At 41.0% G+C, this 22,361-nt stretch overlaps 1 protein-coding gene and 1 long non-coding RNA gene across 7 annotated transcripts in view; one reads left to right on the plus strand and one right to left on the minus strand.

Moving 5' to 3' along the window:
• Window positions 1-21,770, plus strand: part of LOC103279199 (uncharacterized) — a 58,263-nt gene extending 36,493 nt beyond the window's left edge. For 5 of the 6 annotated variants that reach the window (XR_001730471.2, XR_010007232.1, XR_001730470.2 and 2 more), the window contains 2 exons: window positions 1,766-4,024; window positions 4,784-5,014. This is a non-coding gene — a long non-coding RNA (uncharacterized LOC103279199). Of the gene's footprint in view, window positions 1-1,765; window positions 4,025-4,783; window positions 5,015-11,902; window positions 12,008-19,911 lie in introns of those variants that run through there. The other variant, XR_010007234.1, reaches the window with a different exon arrangement.
• Window positions 19-14,642, minus strand: ereg (epiregulin). Its single transcript, XM_008113108.3, has 5 exons — window positions 14,408-14,642; window positions 2,807-2,890; window positions 1,760-1,883; window positions 1,109-1,261; window positions 19-487 (listed from the first exon to the last, which is right to left on the minus strand). Exons 1-5 carry the CDS (start codon window positions 14,625-14,627, stop codon window positions 394-396), a joined length of 675 nt encoding a protein of 224 aa, XP_008111315.2. The 5' UTR covers window positions 14,628-14,642; the 3' UTR covers window positions 19-393.
• Window positions 21,771-22,361: the final 591 nt, after the last annotated feature.

Genomic DNA, 22,361 nt, shown 5'->3' on the forward strand with positions numbered 1-22,361 from the left:
AAAGAAAACAACATAATCTGAACATTTAGGTAGATTTAATCCTCAACAACAGTAGGAATTTCTTCAAGTGAACACAATACAAAATTATGCATTTCACAGTGCATTAAGTGCAAGCAGTGAGAAGATTACATTCTGTTATTCATATTTCAGCACCCTCATAAACAACTTTTTACATTGAGGATGAATGCAAGGCACATCTACATTGCATTATCAAAATGTTGCACAAAAATAAAATAGAATAAAAAAACAAGATACAAATACAAATATAATTTATTACAAAAATAACCCTCTTGACCTGCATTCTTTTGAAATTCTTTTGCTTAGAGCATAAATATTATTAATAAAATAAGTATTTAATGATATTAAATAAATGGTTTGCAGAAGTCCCATATTTCACACATGAAGCAGCTTATTATCTTTTTCAGTATTTGTGGCAACCTCTTCGTAATTTCTGTTTGTAGCAAGCCTTCGCTTCTTGTTCTGGTACCTAAAGAGAGAAGAACTACTTTTAAAAGACTGAAATAAATTACAGACAATGAGACTGAAAAGCAATGAGACCTATTACAGTGTCTATTAAACTTACTATATTTTGCAACTTCAAGTCAATAAGTACAAAAAAGGCCATGACTAAATGGGCAAAAGAAGGCAGACTCAACCAGAAGCCATTGTTGTTCATCCAGACAATGTACAGCTATTTTAAGGGAGGATACATCTTGTTTTGGCCTTAACTTTGCTCTGAGCTAAGCAAAGTTGGAGAAAATGTGGTGTTTTCTAGAAACTCTGAAATGACCTTGAGTTTGTAGACGTGTTCAGTGATAAAGAGAAGGACAAAACACAATGTGGTTCCTAATTTTGAAATTGTTTCAGTATTGTTGTTCTAGTTATTTAATGTGGAATGCCATGTTTAGGTTTGCAAAACAGTATTATAGATGTGTATATGTGCATGCGTGTGTGTGTGTGTGTGTGTGTGTATATATATATATATATATATATATAGAGAGAGAGAGAGAGAGAGAGAGAGAGAGAGATTTCTATTTGAATTACCATTGAGTTTTATTCCCCTGTAATGCCTAGCCCATAAAATAAAATGAACAGAGAAGATGCTCACCATGTGTAGAAGTAGTAGATTACTACTGAAATGGCAATGAAGAAAAGGAGAACCAAGAGAATAGTGAGTGCCAAGTACTCATTGCTGAGGGGCCGCTGGACGAGCTCAAAATTGGAATGGCCACATCGGACACCAACATAACCTGTATAACACCTGAGGAGATTGAAAAGACATATTTAAATAAATATTAGACACTTCGATGACTTTCTGGTCTTAGACATATTGCAAGTTGAGAACATACTTTACTAGAAGAAGAGCAATGTCCTGAGAACTGAAAAGGGATTAGGAATCTTGTACAGAATCATCAGCTTCCTCTGTAAACTTTAATTTTGAGGAAGCGTTGAGGAGACATCATGACAATTCAACAAAAAATTAATGTGTAGGTTACTTGCTTATGGAAAAGGCCACTTATTACATGTGTAACCACTCTTGGAGTGCACCAACCCCCGGTTTCCCACAACAGCCATTTAGATTTGCATTTTGCAAACAGCAGAGTCTTTCTATATGCTATATATCAAGCTAGTTTCAAATTTGCAGAGAGCTAACAAGTTAATGTAAGATATGAATGGGGGGAAAATAACCCTTTGGAAAATGGTCAACCATTGTGAAATGATATAAATAATGTTATGATTTGGCAACATTTCCTTTTACCTGCAGGAATGCTCATTCAGCTCCACAAGGTACATGCAATCTCCATTGAAGCAGTAATTGTTCATGTCAGACTTGCAACCTGTGATCCGAACTTGAGCTACACGGGGACTTTTTTCTGTTCGAACTAAAGGAAGAAACGAAAGATAAGTATGGTCAAAATTTCCCTCCTTACGTAACAGTAAAGTACAATCAGATCTACCGTAAGAGCTGGTTTGGGTCTCGGTGGGGAAATGGTGTGGGGGAAGTTATCCATGGAATTGCAGTGGAGGATCTAAAGATTCCTGGAAAGAACACTTCTCTTGGCCTTTATAGTGCGATTCAACTCCTGGTGACAGTTGATAACGAAGTCACACTGGATGGCCTAGAGCAGAGCTTTCCAAACTGAGTGTTGTGACATATTAGTGTGTTGACTGCATAGTGTGTAGGTGTGTCTCACAAATGTAATGTGAAGCCTCTAAGTCTATGTAAAATAAGCAATAAATACATTTAAAATATATAAATGAAAGGTTTTCATGAGCTATAGTATGTTTTATTATTGTTATTACATTTTATGTATGTGTCTGAATCTCTTATAAGGGGTTGGCTTAACTTTCAGTTTGCTAGTAAAACTGAATGACTGTATCGCAAAAAGATACATATCTAAAATGAGGGCCACCAACATGAAATCTTTGGAAAACAATGAACTAGAAATTCCTTGAGAGGTGTTCTCTGAGGTACAAAAGTTTGTATATTTTTCATGTTTTTTTTCTAATTTCCTAGTGCTCCTGTACTCCTAATCCTAGTGAATGTGGAGGACCCACTGTAGTGTCACCAAAGTTGACACCATATAACAGAGTAGCTTTATCAAAAAGAGTCCTTGCCTCGAGGAAAATGCAGTTCATATCTTGAGAAAAAGAAGACAGAGTAAGAGATGGGGAGGCAAGAGGGAATGCTAATATCTTTACATGTACTTAGTTAATTTAAGACATAAACGTACTGAGAGAGCCCAGGCATACTCTGATAATATTATAAATCCTTCATTGACTGTTAGAAGTCATTCAAACTCACCCCAAGCAGTTGTACAGTTAGTCCCATTGACTCCACATATTGGGATCACAGTTGTACTGAGCACAGATTGGAGCAGCTGCAAACCTGAAGAGGGGAAAGAAATGTCCATTTAAAATAAAAACATAGAGAAAGGAAGCAAATTCCTAAAACCTTCCCAGCATTGAATAATCCAGTTATTCTGCCTGGTCAGTGGTTTCGTACCATTCTGCTCCAGCTGAAAGTAGGCACAACAGGATGTTTCACCTGTGTCAATGCCACTCCTGTTGGCCATTCAAATGCTAACACTGCTTCTATCAACCCTGATAGAAAGCTGATTCATCTGTCTGTTGTTTACTCTGGGTGGGTGGGTGAAGTGAAAGTGCAAAACAGAAATGGGTGTGGGCGTGTGCGAAAGGGGGGTATCATACAGTGGACCTGCCCCAGGAAACCAGAGCTAAGCAGGATTCCCCGGAGTTTACCCATCGAAACTCCCCACTAGTTTGCAAACATGCATTTTCACTGTATTCTTCTTTGCCGCAAATACACACATATGCTTGGAGTAGTGGGTACCATTACCTTTCATTGATCTTCAAGAAATACACAAAACTGATTTTAGCATGGACATAATTATTACTGAGGAGATGGGAGTTATGGAATGCATGGACTGGATTCCTTCATCACTTTCAAGGTTGCAATAGGATCAAATCCACAAATCCAAGTAGGACCTGCAGCTTCATCACACTAGAGCATGGATCCACTTTAAATCCAGTTTCTGCCTTCAGAATTCTGGGGTGTGTAGCTTAGTGAAGTCCAGGACCTGCCTGGCTGAGCAGTTTAAAGGCCCCTCCCTAAACTACAAGCTCCAGAATTCTGCAGGAGGCAGAAACTGGATTTAAAGTGGATCTATGCTAGTGTGATGGGGTCCCAAGAGTGTGAGCAATGTACCTCAATCCACTTTTGTGGACCTTGTGCCTCTAGGCTCTATCCCAGGCTCTTTTGGGTAAGTACAGATACAGTCCCTGCTGAAAGGAACTGTATTTCAGAAATAGTCTCCAGTAAATGAATACCAGTGTGGCAGAGTGGTTTGAGTGTCAGACTGTGGGCCTCATCACATGGGGCAATTGAAGCATCCTAGGATGCTTTTACCCTGGTTATTTATTTCATTTTTCTCTGTCTTTTTTGATCCAGGTAAGGACTCAAGGTGGCTTACAAATCCAGCAAAAATTCAATGCTGCACAGGTAAACAATAAAACACATCTAATCAACATGTAAATAATCTAAACATATAAGCAATTAAAACACATATCAATCAATTAACCAATTAAAACCATATAAAATACTGAGTCATGATTTCATGCCCAAATACCACAGGTTCGCCCATGGAGTCCCACACTACCCATCAAATGACGTATGCCGTCTTCCGGGCTCCATGGTGGGATGCTGCCACCCCCAACAGAGAAGCTGCCCTGTGGTCCATAAGGAACAATGGGGCTTTGGTGCAGTGGCGACACTTCCCCATGTGGGTTGGGGACACGTTAGCTGGCATCCGGGGTGCAGGGGTTGCCTCTCTGCCACCATGATTTGCCACAAAGGCTGGACCTCAACCATGTGATGAGGCCCTAAGATTCAGGAGACCAGGATTCAGTTCTCCTCTCTGCTATGAAAACCCACTGACCCTGATCAAGTCACACACTTTCAGCCCCAGAAAACACTGTTACAGGTTCACCTTAGGGTTGCTATAGGCAAAAAAAAAAAAAAAACAGAAGCAAACAACAACAACAACAAATAAGTTTTTATGGAACTCCCAACACATTTGCAAAACTTTCTCATGTTCAGTTTGGGGGTTTCTATATCAATTCAATTGAAGGTGGAGTGAGGGTGGGGATTATGTCATGCCAAGTCCTTCTATCAATGCCACACTGTGGTATTAATGAGAAGTTAGACCTTCCATTGGTGTCAGCTATTAACTGTTTGCTTAATGATTGCATGAATCTATAGACTGAACATTGATCTAGCTCCGTGGCTGAACTGGCACATTTCAAGTCTTAAGAGGAATATCGCTAAATGAGGCAGAGGCAGGAGCAAGTCTTGCGAGGAGGTGAATACAAATCTCTCAAGAGAATCCAACTCAGCGATGGAAATAATGACTCAGCAGCCAGAACGCTTTCTGCTGACTCAACACGGGCCACCACCCTGCAAATGTATTAAATAAATACCATATGGTATCAACTGTGGTTTTTGTGGAGATTAATGGCTACAAACAACAGCAGGTACCCAGTAAGTGAATGTAGTGTGAAACTGTTCTTTATTGACAAAAGGGAACTGAGGATGAGTTTGCACACTGTTTGTATTCTCTGCTTTTTTTTAAACTGACAAACGATCCCATGAATTGACTTCCGCAGAAAACATTTGAGCCAATAGGTATCCCATAGTTTATTGAAATGTTATCTTTGATATCTGCTCTGTGACAGCTTATTTGCACAAGCTGAGCCTACTTGTTCAGATGATGGATCAGGCTGTGGAAGAATGGAATTCACTGCTGGCTTTTAGGTTGGCGTAAACGGGACAACGGGTGGGGATGTTGGGGTTCGAAGGTATGGATGGGGAAGGCAGAGAAAGAATGGCTTGATATAGATGAATACTTTCCCATATTCTCCCTCAGACATTTTGCACTTCTGCATCAAAGTCGCTTTCCTAAATCGCACTGCTACTCCTAATTTCCAATGACGTTGGTAAGAGGGCAAAGGATATCCCAAGTATGGATAAGATATCTGCCCTTTGTGGAGCAGAAGGGATAGTCCTATTTTTAATCATTACCCGCTGGAGAGTCTAACACACCTGTGTCTTTGCTCCCAAGTGCATCGAATGGATTAACCGACAAAGGTGGGGCTGTATTTGCATTAATATGACTCTTTGGGTCATTAAACAAATACTGCTATCTTATCCTTTACAAGCAAGACGATGGCTACTTATTATAGCCTTAGTGGAATGTTATGGTTATTGTTATTGCTGTGGTGAAAAGCAAGTGCAGTACATGTTCTGGCTCTACAGGAAAGTTAGCATTGCTCATCATTACAAAGAACCTAGCCTTCTTGGGATGCAATCAGCATTGTTCGTTCATGTTTTTTAAGGGAGAACAGGCCATTTGAAAGAAGTGCATTAAGGAGAACTTAGGCAAAGAGAGTTCAGGCTCCAGCCAAGGTTCTCTACCATTCAAAGCCAAAACAGTTATCGGACAGAGGATATGTCAAAAAGATGAGGAGCCTACAAACAAAAAATACTGTCTGATTTTTTCACCAATAGGAGTTTCAACTCCAAGAACGTATAGAACAAATGCAGTTTGACACCACTTTAACCACTACTTTAACTGCCGTAGATAATTGCTATGGAATCATGGGAGTTGTAGCTTGGTAAGGCACCAGCACTCTTTGGCAGAGAAGGCTAAAGACATTGTAAAACTCCAATTCCCATGGCAGTTGAAGTGGTGTTAAACTGCATTCACTCTACAGTGCAGATGCACCCCAAATATGCTATGGCCTTTTAGCTAGCTTTGCTAGTTATGAGAGACATTCCCTGAGTTCTGAATGTATGACTCTCATTCAATGGCTTATTTTGTCCTTTCCTTTAACCCTCAACATATCTGGCTGTTTGATGCCCTCATAATCCTATGCACTGAGGAATCATCTCAGATAGATTTCCAGTCTTTGATCTGACGCAGCTCATCCTTTTATAAGACCTGGGTGAGGTTTTAATCTCCAACCAGACCTGAATGAAACATTTGGCTACCTAAAGCTGAAGAGCAAATAGTGCCCCTCCTTTGGTCAGGTCACACATAGTACTCAGGTTTTATCAATATTTTTTTGGAACTTGAGGCAGCAGATCCCTGATGTCTGTTCATGGGACTAAAAGCATCATACTGTCACATGAAGTAACAGTTTGACAACATCTAAGTCAGTCATTTGAAGTTATTGCCTCCCTTTGCCTAATGGTAGGGCAGACTCTTACCTGAAGGGGTAAAAGAATTTGACAATTAAAACTGCTCACTACTAACATTCTGTTTCTGTATGTGTTTGTTCAGACAACTGAAGAAAAGAGTAGATAGTAAAGGTAAAGGTTTTCCCCTGACATTACGTCTAGTTGTGTCTGACTCTGGGCATTGGTGCTCATCTCCATTTCTTATCTGAAGAGTCGGTGTTGTCCGTAAACACTTTCAAGGTCATGAGGTTGGCATGACTGTGTGGACCACTGTTACTTTCTTGCCAGAGCAGTATCTATTGTCCTACTCACATTTGCATGTTTTCGAACTGCTATGTTAGCAGAAGCTGGGGCTAACAGTGGAAGCTCACCCCACTCAGTCAGTAAGTTCAGCAGCTCAGCAGTTTAACCTGCCGGGGGATCCAAAGAGTAGATAGAATGCTATATTTTAGCTCTGTTTGCTATAGTCTATCTTGAATCCCCTAAACTAATACATTGCCCTCACTTTGAATGAGGGACACTATCTCACCACCAGCACCGAAGTCAACTTCAATTGCCAGTCTATAGAATGATTGGGATATCCTTGAGATTCTGTTTTTCCCTCAAGCAATATGTCTTAGACTTGTTCTTTATTCATAGAAGTATAAGGGCCAATATGGATGGGCAGGCAAGGATAATACCAATATCTGTGGAACAGAAGTGGACATCACTCTTTCTCATGATGCGTTGAGTTAGGAAAAGTTAGCTTTTTTGGACAATGAATCCACAAATTCATCAGCCAATAATTTTCAGAATCCCCCAACAAACATGCCTAGAGGTTACTAGATATGTTGGTTGGGGGATTCTGAGAGTTAGTCCAACAATAATTTCCCTTCTTTCTCTGATTGTGACATTTACTAGTGGACTTGCCCTGTTGAACTGGATCTCTCTCATTAGCTTCTGTCAGACATTCATTGGCTACTGAAGTTGTTTGAGAACGTCAGCCATAAAATAAGACTTTAGAGATCAGGGAGAGATGGTTGCCTAAGAGAACTTCCTCCAAAAGCAAACAACACAGGCGCAGTTCTCCCAATTTATGCATGATATTCCACATTCCTGTGCATGTGACTGTAATATTTTAGACCATGTGTCCAAAGTATTCCTAGGAGCTGTACAACATGTTCAGCACATCCTGGTGTCATCAAATGTCCCTTCCCCACACCTTCCTATTTTCATATGTTGGCCCAGAATGTTGTACGAAGGCTGGAATGTCAAGCAGGGAAATTACCGGCATGACATTTTTTAAAAGAAAAACAACAGAAACCGAGAAGCTCATGTCGAAATGGGTTTGGCAGGTGAAGAAACACCTGCCCTGTAATTAGAAGGTGCAACCAACTGACTGAGTTTCCCTCAGAAAAGTGCAGAATCACTAGGCAGAAGGTGACGGATGAAGGCAACTCTTGGGCCATTGAACAACTCAATTGGGAAATCCTTTGCAAAAACAAAAGAGAAGAAAGAGGTGTAGCTCTATGTAAACACCTATTTCTGTACATTGTTATAATTTTCAAGATGCTCATTAATTTCCCAATTTATACTGTGTGCATCAATTCCAGTCAGATTACAACACTGGGCTTGAACCTCAGTAACAGGACCTAATAATAGAAGCAGAGAGTTAGAAGAGACCTCACAGGCCATCCAGTCCAACCCCCTGCCAAGAAGGAGGAAAATCGCATTCAAAGCACCCCTGACAGATGGCCATCCAGCCTCTGCTTAAAAGCCTCCAAAGAAGCCTCCACCACACTCCGAGGCAGAGAGTTCCACTGCTGAACAGCTCTCACAGTGAGAAAGTTCTTCCTAATGTTCAGGCAGAATCTCCTTTCTTGTAGTTTGAAGCCATTGTACTGCGTCTTAGTCTCCAGAGCAGCAGAAACAGGCATGCTCCCTCCTCCCAATGACTTCACCTTACATATTTATACATGGCTATTATGTCTCCTCTCAGCCTTCTCTTCTGCAGGCTAAACATGCTCAGCATTTTAAAGCCACTCCTCATAGGGCTTGTTCTCCAGAGCCTTGATCATTTTAGTCACCCTCCTCTGGACACATTCCAGCTTGTCAACATCTCCTTTCATTTGTGGTGCCCAGAATTGGACATAGTATTCCAGGTGTGGTCTGACCAAGGCAGAATAGACTTCCCTGGATCTAGACACTATACTACAATTTATGCAGGCCAAAGTCCCATTGGCTTTTTTAGCCATTGTTGGCTCATGTTTAACTTGTTGTCCACGAAGACTCTAAGATCTTTTTCACATGTACTGCTGTCGAGCCAGGCATCCCCCATTCTGTATCCTTGCATTTCATTTTTTTCTGCTTAAGTGGACTATCTTGCATTTGTCCCTGTAATTTCACTATGGTTGGTATTACCAGGTGCAGTAACTCATGGCATCATCCCATGGACCTCTCGCATCAGACCATACCTCAAACACCAGAAAATATGGCAAAATCAACAACTATTAAAAAACCCCCAGCATAAATGAAAACAACAGTACCTAGGGTATGCAAATGAAACCACGTGATTCAAAATGTCACTGTTATTGAATAATAATGACAGCACTGACTACAGTATATGCACATTAGAAGATTCAAAAAGCAGATTAGCACAGTTTTAGCCTTAAGTCAGTACATGCAAGCTGGACTTACAAAAATGTTTTTATTGTTATGTGTCTTTTTATATTTTTATTTAAAAGTATACATTTCTGCTGAAACACTCCTTAAAATTTTATAGGCAGTCATTTGGGTGTTATCCCTTTTGGTGGTGTATCCTGGTGAGGTTCGCAACCCCGTATCCTCCTAGTGAAACCATTGAAAATTGAACTGAAATTATACACCTCAATAAAAGCTGAGATGTGCAGATAAATGTTACACAAACATTTTATAAAAGACCAACTTTCCAGAACTTGGGAAAGTGTGTGGGCCAATGGCCATGATAACTGATTTGTTCTGAATTGTGGTCCAAAAAACTCCCAATTTTTTAAAGCTCTGCAAAAGAAAATAAAAGGACTGGGGTTGTGACGGAAGAGCTTAACATGACTCTTAACGAATAGTCTCACTAAATCACAGGGAGCCACTTTAAGCCACACTTCATTGGTGGTAGTCAATCACTTTCTCCCATGTTGCCATTCACTCCTAAAGAGGGGGCAGTGGAATTTATTGCAGTTGGAATCATTCTGGTGAGGACTGAATATTTGTCTATCCCAGTGGTTCTCAACCTGGGGTCCCCAGATGTTTTTGGCCTACAGCTCCCAGAAATCCTAGCCAGTTTACCAGCTGTTAGACCAAAAACATCTGGGGACCCCAGGTTGAGAACCACTGGTCTAATCCCATAACTGGTCCACTAATCTTCACTGAGAGGAATATGGCCCTACTCTAAGTCAGCATGGAATGGTTGCCTCAGGCAGCAGATGTTGGTAGGAAATGGAAAGAAGTTAAAGGGGAGACCTCTGTGTTGAGAGATCGACCCATCATCCTACAACACAGCAACAACTCATGGATCAAGCAAAGTTGGCACCAACCTTGATGTGTTGGTAATGGGTTACCACCCCAGTGTTTACACCTGCTACTTTGAAATGTGGTAGGAGATGCTCTATCATCAGCACTAAGATTCAATTGTCCATCCATTGGACCATCATGGATGGGGAATGGGCTCCATCTTGTTCTTATCCTCAAACATCAAGGTGTCTTGGCCCAGTCCTGACAGAGATGCATACATCTATCTACAAAGTCATTGTTCAGAGTTACAACACCTTCTCCCCTTCTTGGGGTCTTTGCAATACTATAGGTGTATTACAGAATCCTGAAGAAGAGCGAAATGTAGCAATCCAGCAGATTGTAATCTTGGACAAACCTCACTGGGAAGCCCACAAGAGCATTGCTCATGTGCATTCATGCTTAACCAAATCCATGAAGTGGTTACTGCAAGTAGAGACAGATTTGGGAATGGCATGCATGAAAATTCACTAGAGGCAGAATTTGTTTGTTCACTTTCAGATAATAAACTGTGAGTTGCAAGAAAGAAGCGAGAGCACCTGATATGTATCTGCTTCTTTTCCTAGGAAGCCTGTGGCCCTTCACCCCTTTCTGCTTACATTCACCTCACCCTCAGGGTCAAAGATTACCAGCACAATAATGGTTACAAAAGCCCTGGACCTTTGAGCTGAAGAATTCCAGTGGACATGATTCAGCATAATATGAATTTAAATACCCAAACCAGTCTGTAGCAAAGGCTTAGCCAAAAGCGGGCAAGGATGACGGAACTGCCTTGGGCAGCGTGGGTGGCACCAATGGCTGGGAATACTTCATCCGCTGGGGTCATACATCAACTACAACCTCATCTAGATCACACTGATTTCTCCCTACCTCTTTCTGCTCTGGTTAACTCCAAACTAGACTAAGGTATTGTACATTCCCTTGAAAGTAGTTTGGGTGCTCCAGCGGGAACATAAAGTAACTGCCTAGATACTGATGGTGCCTAATCTTTGGGTCACACCAATTCTGGAACAGCCAACTGTGACTTTTACAACTGTTAATAGTTTGGAGCCAAGTTACATACACAGAACCATATAACTTGTATGAACCTGTTTGACCACTACAGCCAGATACGAAAGCCTTGATTGTGTTCGTGTTCCCAGCCAAAAGATACCATTTTTTTTTCTTTACTCCTGGAGCAGAATTTCCTTGAAACTGCAACCGCTAGGCACTTTTGTTGCTGCTGCTGTTGCTGTGTGCCTTCAACTCATATCTGACTTATGGCAACCCCTCACTTTCTGTCCCTGCGATCAGGACCATAGCCAAAAAAAATCCTACCACAGGATTTTGTGGGGTTGTGAGTGTGTGACTTGCCCTGGGTCACCCAGTAAGGTAAAGGTAAAGGTTTTCCCAACATTAAGTCTAGTCGTGCCCAACTCTGGGGGTTGGTGCTCATCTCCAATGATCTACTCACATTGGCATGTTTTCGAACTCCAGAGTCTTAGCCCAACACTCAAGCCATTATACTATGTTTCACGATTTTTGTTCTTGGGTTATAAATGTCATTTGTCATTTCCTAATTGGTTTGATCATAAAAACATGAAAAATGTTTATTAAACTGCAAAAACTTTGTTTTTGCAGGACATCTTTTGCTAGTTTTCCAATGAATCTCATTGAGTCTCAACCAATTCAACATAGTGGCAGCCACAAAAACAAAGTTTCTGGAGTATAACAACTATTTTCAAAGTAAGTATCACACCGTTAAACAGGAAATAACACTTTCAAACCAGGAACAGAACATTTCCCAAAATTTGTTGCATAACATTATGCCATGCTTGCTGTCCTTTGCACTCTTGCTTGAAATGAGCCTGGTGGAACTCAGTGGAACCTAACCTCTGATTGGACACTTTAAAGTTCATCCTACATCTGTCTGAATTAGCTTATGATTAGCATATGAATACCATAGAACACGATGATTTCACTTGAACTGTCATGGTTACCTCCTACAGAAATCCTGGGAATAGAGAAGGTGAAGTGGAATTCCTAGCTAGAGAGCTCCTCTAGACACCTGCCCAGGGATCCTATAGTGTAAAGACAGTACAAGTGGGACAGTGCTATAACTGTGTGCAGCAAAAGAGCCCTGGACATCTTAACGTTCCACCTACATTTATGTTAATGGACATAACTAATGCACTACAGGCAGTCCCCAATTTAAAAACAGGATAGGTTCTGTAGGTTTGTTCTTAAGTAGAATTTGTGTAAAGTGTAAATCCAGATGCAATACAATAAAATTATACACTCTCTCTCTCTCACACACACAAACAGTAGAGTCTCGCTTATCCAGTCTTTGCTTATCCACTTTCTGGATTATCCAATGCAGTCTTCCTCCCGTCCGGATCCACAGCTGTTTCTCTAGGCATCAAGAACTGAACTTTTTTGGATTTAACTTCCGACAATGTTGTTACTGTAAGTTCATTTTATGCAATTCTATCTTTATTTGTAATCAATTTGTTAGTAGTCAATTGTTTTCAATACAGTGCAATGTTTTGGTGCTAAATTTATAAATATGGTAATTACTACATAACATTGCCGTGTATTGAACGGCTTTTTCTGACGATTTGTTGTAAAACATGATGCTTTGGTGCTTAATTTGTAAAATCATAATGTAATTTGACATGTAATAGGCTTTTCCTTAATCCCTCCTTTTTACCCAACATTTTCGCTTATCCAACATTCTGCCGGCCGTTTATGTTGAATAAGTGAGACTCTACTGTGTATTCAAGATAAAGTAAAGGTTTCCCCTGACATTAAGTCCAGTCATGCCCAACTCTGGGGGTTGGTACTCATCTCCATTTCTAAGCCAAAGAGCCGGTGTTGTCCGTAGACACCTCCAAGGTCATGTGGCCGGCATGACTGCATGGAACGCCATTACCTTCCTGCCGGAACGGTACCTATTGATCTACTCACATTTCCATGTTTTCGAACTGCTAAGTTGGCAGAAGCTGGAGCTAACAGCGGGTGCTCACTCCACTCCCTGGATTTGAACCTGGGACCTTTCAGTCTGCAAGTTCAACAGCTCAGCACTTTAACACACAGAGCCACCAGAGGCTCCACTGTGGTTGTGTGTGTGTGTGTGTATAAATATAATGAATTTATATATATATAAATATTACAATAAAATAAAATTGTATATACATATTATAATAAAAATTATATATATAAATTATAATTAAATAAAATTATATATATAAAAATATAATGAAATAAAATTTATATATAATTTTATTTTATTATATATATTATTGTATTGTATTGTATTGCATATATATATATATACACACACACATATATATATGGCTGGAGTTATACTTTAAAAATGTATCTGTTCTGGCTTCCATACAAATTCAAATTCACACACACGCATACACACGGATACACACACAGGCTTTGGGAAGCATAGGAAAGGGTTAGCATCCCCGTGGTGTTTGTCCTGCTGCCTGTGCCCCTGTACAGAAGATTTCCTCTCACTTTTTGTCCCTGTGATCAGGACCATATCCAGAAATTCGGGGGCGGGGGGGGGGGGGGGGCTTGAAACCTTTTTTTTTAAAAAGCAAATCATGAAGAATACTTCCATAATGCAAAATAATGTAGAAATCAGGCTCCATCGATCAACTTCAGTGGACACTCAAGACGGATACACTTCAGTGGACACTCCAGACAGATAAACTTCAGTGGACACTCAAGACAGATAAACAGTGGACACTCAAGACAGATAAACTTCAGTGGACACTCATGGGGATTTGATTAGCCGGTTAAAATTCATGAGTAAACCTGCCTGTGATCATTGGATTTGGAAAAAAAATGGCTTGTTGTAGAAGCAAGGATTGGTGAGAAAGCTTTCAGTGGAGACACCGTTCCCCCATGATAACTCTTCCAGGAGTGAATTTCCCTTTCTAGAGGTAGATTTCTCCCTCTTCCTGTTGTCAACCCCCTACTTATCGCTCCGGAACTGCCTGTACTCAATTAGAGACGCGGCACTAAAGTTCTAGTAGAGAGGGACACGGAGAATTCCCAACCGGACAGAACTCTCAAGCCTCTCTCGCCTTGCTGGACAGCGCAAAAAAGGCAGGCAGGAGTCAGCCTTACCTAGGAAGAGGCAGGCGCCTTCGAGCCTCGGGGAGATCCAGCCGGCCATGGTCAGGAGTGGGAGCAGCCCTGTGCCGTCGGAAGCAGAGAGAGAGCTTGAGCCTGAGAGCGCGTCCTCGCCAGTTTCCCTTCCCAGCCGGCGCTCCCCGGGGTTTATAGCGTCTCCTCCCGACGGGGGCGGGCGATGGGCCGGGAGGACCGTGGCGGAAGTCGGGCCCATTGCTTTGACATGCAATGGGGCTCGGATTTCCCCGGTGACGCAAGCCGGGGCCCCGGGGCGGAGGGCCCCACGCCTCTCGGATCTGGAGGCGCCTCCTCCTCCCCCACCCATCCTCGAATCCTAGAAATGGAAGAGACCTCATGGGCCAACCCCCTGCCAAGAAGCAGGACAATCACATTCAAAGCACTCCCGATAGATGGCCATCCAACCTGCCAGCACAGCATGTTATTTGAGAACACAGACATGCTGGACCACTCTCACAACCACCATGTCAAACTACACAGAGAAGCCATTGCAATCTACAAGCATGTGGACAATTTCAACAGAAAGGAGGAAAACAATGAAAATGAACAAAATCTGGCTACCAGTATTAACAGTAAATAAAGAACAATACCCTGAAAACAGAAGAATTCCAGACATGACTCAATCAGGGCCAGCTAACACCTCCGGACAAAGGATTCCCTTAGGCAGGAATAAAGCTGCCAATGCCATTAATGCCAATCAAGGTGATTAATTACAATATTCACACTGTTCTCCAACAGACAACAGACAAGAGTTCTTTCTCCCATCCTAGATCTTCTACAGATATTTAAACCTCCCTTGCTTAGTTTTTCCACATTCAAAGCACCCCCGATAGATGGCCATCCAACCTGCCAGCACAGCATGTTATTTGAGAACACAGACATGCTGGACCACTCTCACAACCACCATGTCAAACTACACAGAGAAGCCATTGCAATCTACAAGCATGTGGACAATTTCAACAGAAAGGAGGAAAACAATGAAAATGAACAAAATCTGGCTACCAGTATTAACAGTAAATAAAGAACAATACCCTGAAAACAGAAGAATTCCAGACATGACTTAATCAGGGCCAGCTAACACCTCCGGACAAAGGATTCCCTTAGGCAGGAATAAAGCTGCCAATGCCATTAATGCCAATCAAGGTGATTAATTACAATATTCACACTGTTCTCCAACAGACAACAGACAAGAGTTCTTTCTCCCATCCTAGATCTTCTACAGATATTTAAACCTCCCTTGCTTAGTTTTTCCACATTCAAAGCACCCCCGATAGATGGCCATCCAACCTGCCAGCACAGCATGTTATTTGAGAACACAGACATGCTGGACCACTCTCACAACCACCATGTCAAACTACACAGAGAAGCCATTGCAATCTACAAGCATGTGGACAATTTCAACAGAAAGGAGGAAAACAATGAAAATGAACAAAATCTGGCTACCAGTATTAACAGTAAATAAAGAACAATACCCTGAAAACAGAAGAATTCCAGACATGACTCAATCAGGGCCAGCTAACACCTCCGGACAAAGGATTCCCTTAGGCAGGAATAAAGCTGCCAATGCCATTAATGCCAATCAAGGTGATTAATTACAATATTCACACTGTTCTCCAACAGACAACAGACAAGAGTTCTTTCTCCCATCCTAGATCTTCTACAGATATTTAAACCTCCCTTGCTTAGTTTTTCCACATTCAAAGCACCCCCGATAGATGGCCATCCAACCTGCCAGCACAGCATGTTATTTGAGAACACAGACATGCTGGACCACTCTCACAACCACCATGTCAAACTACACAGAGAAGCCATTGCAATCTACAAGCATGTGGACAATTTCAACAGAAAGGAGGAAAGCAATGAAAATGAACAAAATCTGGCTACCAGTATTAACAATAAATAAAGAACAATACCCTGAAAACAGAAGAATTCCAGACATGACTCAATCAGGGCCAGCTAACACCTCCGAACAAAGGATTCCCTTAGGCAGGAATAAAGCTGCCAATGCCATTAATGCCAATCAAGGTGATTAATTACAATATTCACACTGTCCTCCAACAGACAACAGACAAGAGTTCTTTCTCCCATCCTGGATCTTCTACAGATATTTAAACTTCCCTTGCTTAATTTTTCCACATTCAAAGCACCCCCAATAGATGGCCATCCAACCTGGCAGCACAGCATGTTATTTGAGAACACAGACATGCTGGACCACTCTCACAACCACCATGTCAGACTACACAGAGAAGCCATTGCAATCTACAAGCATGAGGACAATTTCAACAGAAAGGAGGAAAACCATGAAAATGAACAAAATCTAGCTACTAGTATTAAATACTTGGAATCAGAACAGTAAATAAAGAACAACACCCTGAAAATAGAGGAATTCCGGACATGACTCAAACAGGGCTAGCTAACACCTCCGAACAAAGGATTCCCTCAGGCAGGAATAAAGCTGGTAAGGCCATTAATACCAATCAAGGTGATTAATTACAACATTCACACTGGCTTCCAACAGACAAGAGTTGACAGAAAAAGTAGTTCAATACACAGTAATGCTATGTAGTAATTACTGTATTTACGAATTTAGCACCAAAATATCACAATGTATTGAAAAGATTGACTACAAAAATGCGTTGGATAATCCAGAATGTTGGATAAGCAAGTTTTGAATAAGTGAGACTCTACTGTATATATAAGCAGGATGCCTGCCATAAATGTGGGTGAAACGTCAGGATGAGTACTTCTGGAACATGGCCATACAGCCCAGAAAACACACAACAAAACCATCCAGCCTCTGCTTAAAAACCTCCAAAGCTTCCACCACACTCCGAGGCAGAGAGTTCCACTGCTGAACAGCTCTCACAGTGAGGAAGTTCTTCCTAATGTTCAGGTTGAATCTCCTTTCCTGTAGTTTGAAGCCTTATTCCACCTCTTAGTCTCCAGGGAAGCAGAAAACAAGCTTGCTCCCTCCTCCCTGTATCTTCCCTACACATGACTATCATGTCTCCTCTCAGCCTTTTTTTTCCCTGCAGGCTAAACATGCCCAGCTCTTTAAGTCGCTCCTCGTAGGGCTTGTTCTCCACACCCTTGATCATTTTAGTCGCCCTCCTCTGGACACATTCCAGCTTGTCAACATCTCCCTTTAACTGAGGTGCTCAGAATTGGACACAGTATTCCAGGTCTGGTCTGACCAAGGCAGAATAGAGGGGTAGCATGGCTTCCTTGGATCTAGACACTATTTATGCAGGCAAAAATCCCATTGGCTTTTTTCGCTGCCGCATCACATTGTAGGCTCATGTTTAACTTGTTGTCCACGAGGACTCCAAGATCTTTTTCACACGTACTGCTGTCAAGCCAGGCGTCCCCCATTCTGTATCTTTGGATTTCATTTTTTTCTGCCTAAGTGGAGTATCTTGCATTTGTCCCTGTTGAACTTCATTTTGTTAGTTCCGGTCTATCTCTAATCTGTTAAGATCGTTTTGCATTCTGTTCCTATCTTCTGGAGTATTGGCTATCCCTCCCAATTTGGTGTTGTCTGCAAACTTGATGATCATACCCCTGAAAAATTTCAGATCAAAAATAAATAAATAACCTGGTTTACTCTTGAATTTTTACTGTTTAACCAAATTCCCATGCTAAGCATGTCAGAAGCAAAAAATAGATTCCCTCCAGAACTACAAGCACTGTCTCAACCAAATTTGGTTTTTTCACAATATCATTATCTACCTTTCTACCAATTTACATTGCAATAGCAGCAATAGCTGACATAGTGGAAGTGACCATAGTGAAAGCTGCCAAAATGTGGTAGCCGGCAGGCAAAGATTAAGGTATGAGACTGGATGGGGGATTTGACCTGGATTTCAGGTGAAAACTGAGGAAATTGTAGAAACTGAGGTGTCCACCACTGGTTCATCTAATCCAATCAGAACAACTTGTGCTTTGTTGAAAACTTCTTGCTAATTCACAGTGGAAAACATCTTGATGTAACCCGGCATCATGATAAAGGAAATAAGAAGGAAACAAGAAAATAGAAAGAAACTTCTGCCAATTGTGGAAACTATTTCACTTTGTGGCTGACAAGAACTGAGGGCCCTTCCAGACAGGCCCTACATCCCAGGATCTGATCCCAGATTTTTTGATTTAAACTGGATTATATGAGTCCCACTGCCAGATAATTTGGGATAAATAGAAAACCTGGGATCAGATCCTGGGATATAGGGCCTGTATGGAAGGGCCCTGACTTAAAGAGGGAGCAATGATTCAAGACCTATTACCTGTGAAGAACCTTTGCCCAATGATGTAATTTCAGGTCCTGTTGAGATCTCATGCCAGATTATGTGTGTGTGTGTGTGTGTATATATATATAGGAAGCTCTTCCTAATGTTTAGGTGGAATCTCCTTTCCTGTAGTTTGAAGCCGTTGTTCTGCGTCCTAGTATCCAGGGCAGCAGAAAACAAATTTGCTCCCTCTTCCCTATGACTTCCTCTCAGCCTTCTCTTCTGCAGACTAAACCTGCCCAGATCTTTAAACCGCTCCTCATAGGGCTTGTTCTCCAGACCCTTGATCATTTTAGTCATCTTCCTCTGGACACATTCCAGCTTGTCAACATCTCCCTTCAATTGTGGTGCCCAGAATACAGAGTAAATACATTCTGCATTTTAGTCTGAACTTTAAAGAAGTACAATTACTTAGAATGTTTATGCAGTACTCTTCAGCCACAAAGACTCTCAAATCATCTTACAAATTATTCATTTGACAATTCTCTGCCCTCAGGTTTGCAATCTAAATAAGACCCAAGGGTTGGGTTTATTTGGGGTTCAGGACCTTGGATAGCTCATTTCAATTTCAGATTGGAGTGGATCTACTATCCTGCTGACATGGCAGCTACCAAATGTCACTGCTTAATGCTCCATGGCTTGAAAATAATGGATATCTACCAAAACGTACTTCCAGCTTTGTCTGATACACCAACTATGCCCATGCTTAGAATTGGAAAGTTCTATGGCCTTGCTCCAAGTGTCCAAGTTTCTGGATTGTGTGTCTTGTTCATGTTTCCTTGATTAAGTTTCAAGTTTCTGTAATTCCTGTTTAGGTCTTCATGGTTTTTGGCTGTATTATGCTCTGTTTTTGTTCTCAGATTTTGGATATAAGTTTGATCAAGTGTATGGATTTACAGTTTTCAGCTGCCCGAAAACTGTGGAATGACCTGCCAGCTAGATTAATTAGATCAGCTAGATCGGCCTACAGTCAGTTTTAAGTTGTGAATTTCAACCTGTATTTTATCAGTAAAATTTAATCTGCATTTTACCTGTGTGTTTTGTCATATGTATTTTAATAGTGCTTTACAAACTTCACTGTTTTAACCATGTTGTACTCTGCCTCAAACTACAAGGAGAGGCAAGAAATTAATAATAATAATAATAATAATAATAATAATAATAATAATAATAATAATAATACGGTTTTCCTTCATCTAGGCAGTGCTTTTCCACCACAAGGGAACCACAGTCTGGCACACACAGTGGACCAGGCTTACAGGTAATTCTTGTTCAAGAGGTTGCCTAATGGACTTACCATCTTTCTCTTTTATGACTTTGCAGTTGACCGACAAAGGAAAGGCACAAAGATCATATAGTATGAAACCTTGGTTAATCCACAAATTGTCAAATAGTTTTTCAAGTGCCCATGAACATGGCTTTAACTGCTGTCAGTGGGGAAGACTGGCATTTAGTTCATGTAATATAGAACACACAAAAAGCTGTTCCGCAGATCTGATCATCATCTTGGCTCTTTCACTGAATTTATAGAGTGGAGCAATACAATACTCCCGGAAATTGAGGATTTGCCCCATTATTTGTTTTCCTGCTCTTTGTATTCGGAGCCAAGAGCTAAAATCCTGGGGCCTAATCTGTATCTTGTGCAATCCAATACGGTTCCAGAAAAGATTTTCTATCTCTTGGCTGACACTAATCCTGTGGTTACTCACAAGGTGTCACAAGGTGTCTCTTTTTGCTCTGGCAGCAATGAAAATCCCAGCAAGATTAATTTCTGATATTGCAGTTTAGTGTTCTGGGGATACTTTTACCTAATAATAGTGTGGTTGTCTATATCCAAAGTGTTTCTTGTTTAAGTTTTAATAATACTGAATTTTACTTGGTTTTTAACTATGCAAGAGCTAGTTCATATAGTATTTTATGCAGTATTTTAAGGGTGCTTCTCGCCATGACTTTAAGTAGCATTTTAATGGCTTATGTAGTATTGTAATGGTGTATTTTGTATTTTATTTAATAATATTTTAAATGTATTTATTTGTTTGTGCTGTATTTGAAAGACTTATGGTCTAAGCATTAAATAAACTACTTCTACATCTGAATATTCCTAGTACATCTAAAACCTCAGCACGTTTATTGCGTAGTAAGTGTTATTAGTTGGATCCAAATTTTGTCACATAGAAGTCAATGGAAATTAAATTAATCTAGAATCATGACTAGTTTTGCCCATGGATATCAAGGGTTGTACTCTAAGAATGTTTAAATCGATGTCCAACACATTCTGTCGATTTCAATGTTTTTCAAAGGTGTTAGGTGGCCATGAGGGTGGGGTGTGAAACTGGTCTTAGTCTGAACTTCAAAGTTGCTGTCCAAAGTGCTGAAACTATTTTGGAGATAGGATTCAGCATGTAGCATAGCTCCGTTCAGACTGAAATTCAGGCCAAACATAGTATTGCCAATTCACATCTAAAGCCCAGTGTGGCCTCACTGCCCTAATGCTTACAAACCACTGTCTGCCACTAGAGGGTTTGCTATAAACATACCTAAATATGGATCCATACAATCTGCTCACTGGAATTTGCACCTGAGTAAGTGTGCCTAGGATTGCAACACTTAGGAAAAGAACAGCGGTCTCTTTCTAGCAGATGAGCTGTCTTGGTATGTAATTAATGTATTATTTAAATGTCATACTATCTCAGTCCACTGGCTGTGATTCCCATCTTACTAGAATGACTTCATTCAGCAATAGACACCAAGTATACTTCTCATGAGGATATAGAAGAGGGTTTCTGTCTACTGAGCAATCTAGGCGGATGTTTTGAAAAACTGTTATAAAAATGTAGAGTGGGACCCAAGACCTATTTTCTGTGCCCACATCTCAGTACATCACATCTCATCCTGTTTTACAGGGTTCCTCAACTATCTGTCTAGCATTTCCAGGAGATGGAAGAGGCCAGAAGGAAGAAAGAGTGTTGTTGTGTGTTTTCCAGGCTGTATGGCCATGTTCCAGAAGTATCCTCTCCTGATGTTGGCCATGTATGGCCATGTTCCAGAAGTATCCTCTCCTGATCCTCAGAGGTTGTGAGGTTGCCTGCCATAGATGTGGGTGAAATGTCAGGAGAGGATACTTCTGGAACATGGCCATACAGCCCAGAAAACACACAACAACCCTGTGATTCTGGCTATGAAAGCCTTTGACAACGAGATATGTACTGCTGCTTAGATCTAAATCTGGATCCAACCTATTTCATACATTCCACCATGTTCAAAACCTGAGCCATTTGATGATAAATTGTACCGAGAGCATTTATTTGGAAGTATATGATACATTTCGATACATAATAATGTCTGTGTTGGTGGGATAGTGTCTGAACTTTAGTTCGAACTTATAGGAGCTATCCAAGGTACTGAACCCTATCTCTCCAATAGTTCCAGCAGCTTGTGCAGCTCCTCTAAAGTCTGGACTAAAATCTGGAATGGGTTCATGCCACATTGACATGGGAGGCATTAGAGGTTACTTGGCATACATTTCTTAGTTGAACTTTTACAGTAAGTAAATGGTTGTAAGATAGATCAGCATTATTACCCACATTCTCTAGATGAAATAACAGGATAAGAGAGCATGCTATGCCTAAAAGCCCCTGGGTAATTCAAGC

The sequence above is a fragment of the Anolis carolinensis genome, chromosome 6 (assembly GCF_035594765.1).
Source record: "Anolis carolinensis isolate JA03-04 chromosome 6, rAnoCar3.1.pri, whole genome shotgun sequence".
NCBI lineage: Eukaryota > Metazoa > Chordata > Lepidosauria > Squamata > Dactyloidae > Anolis > Anolis carolinensis.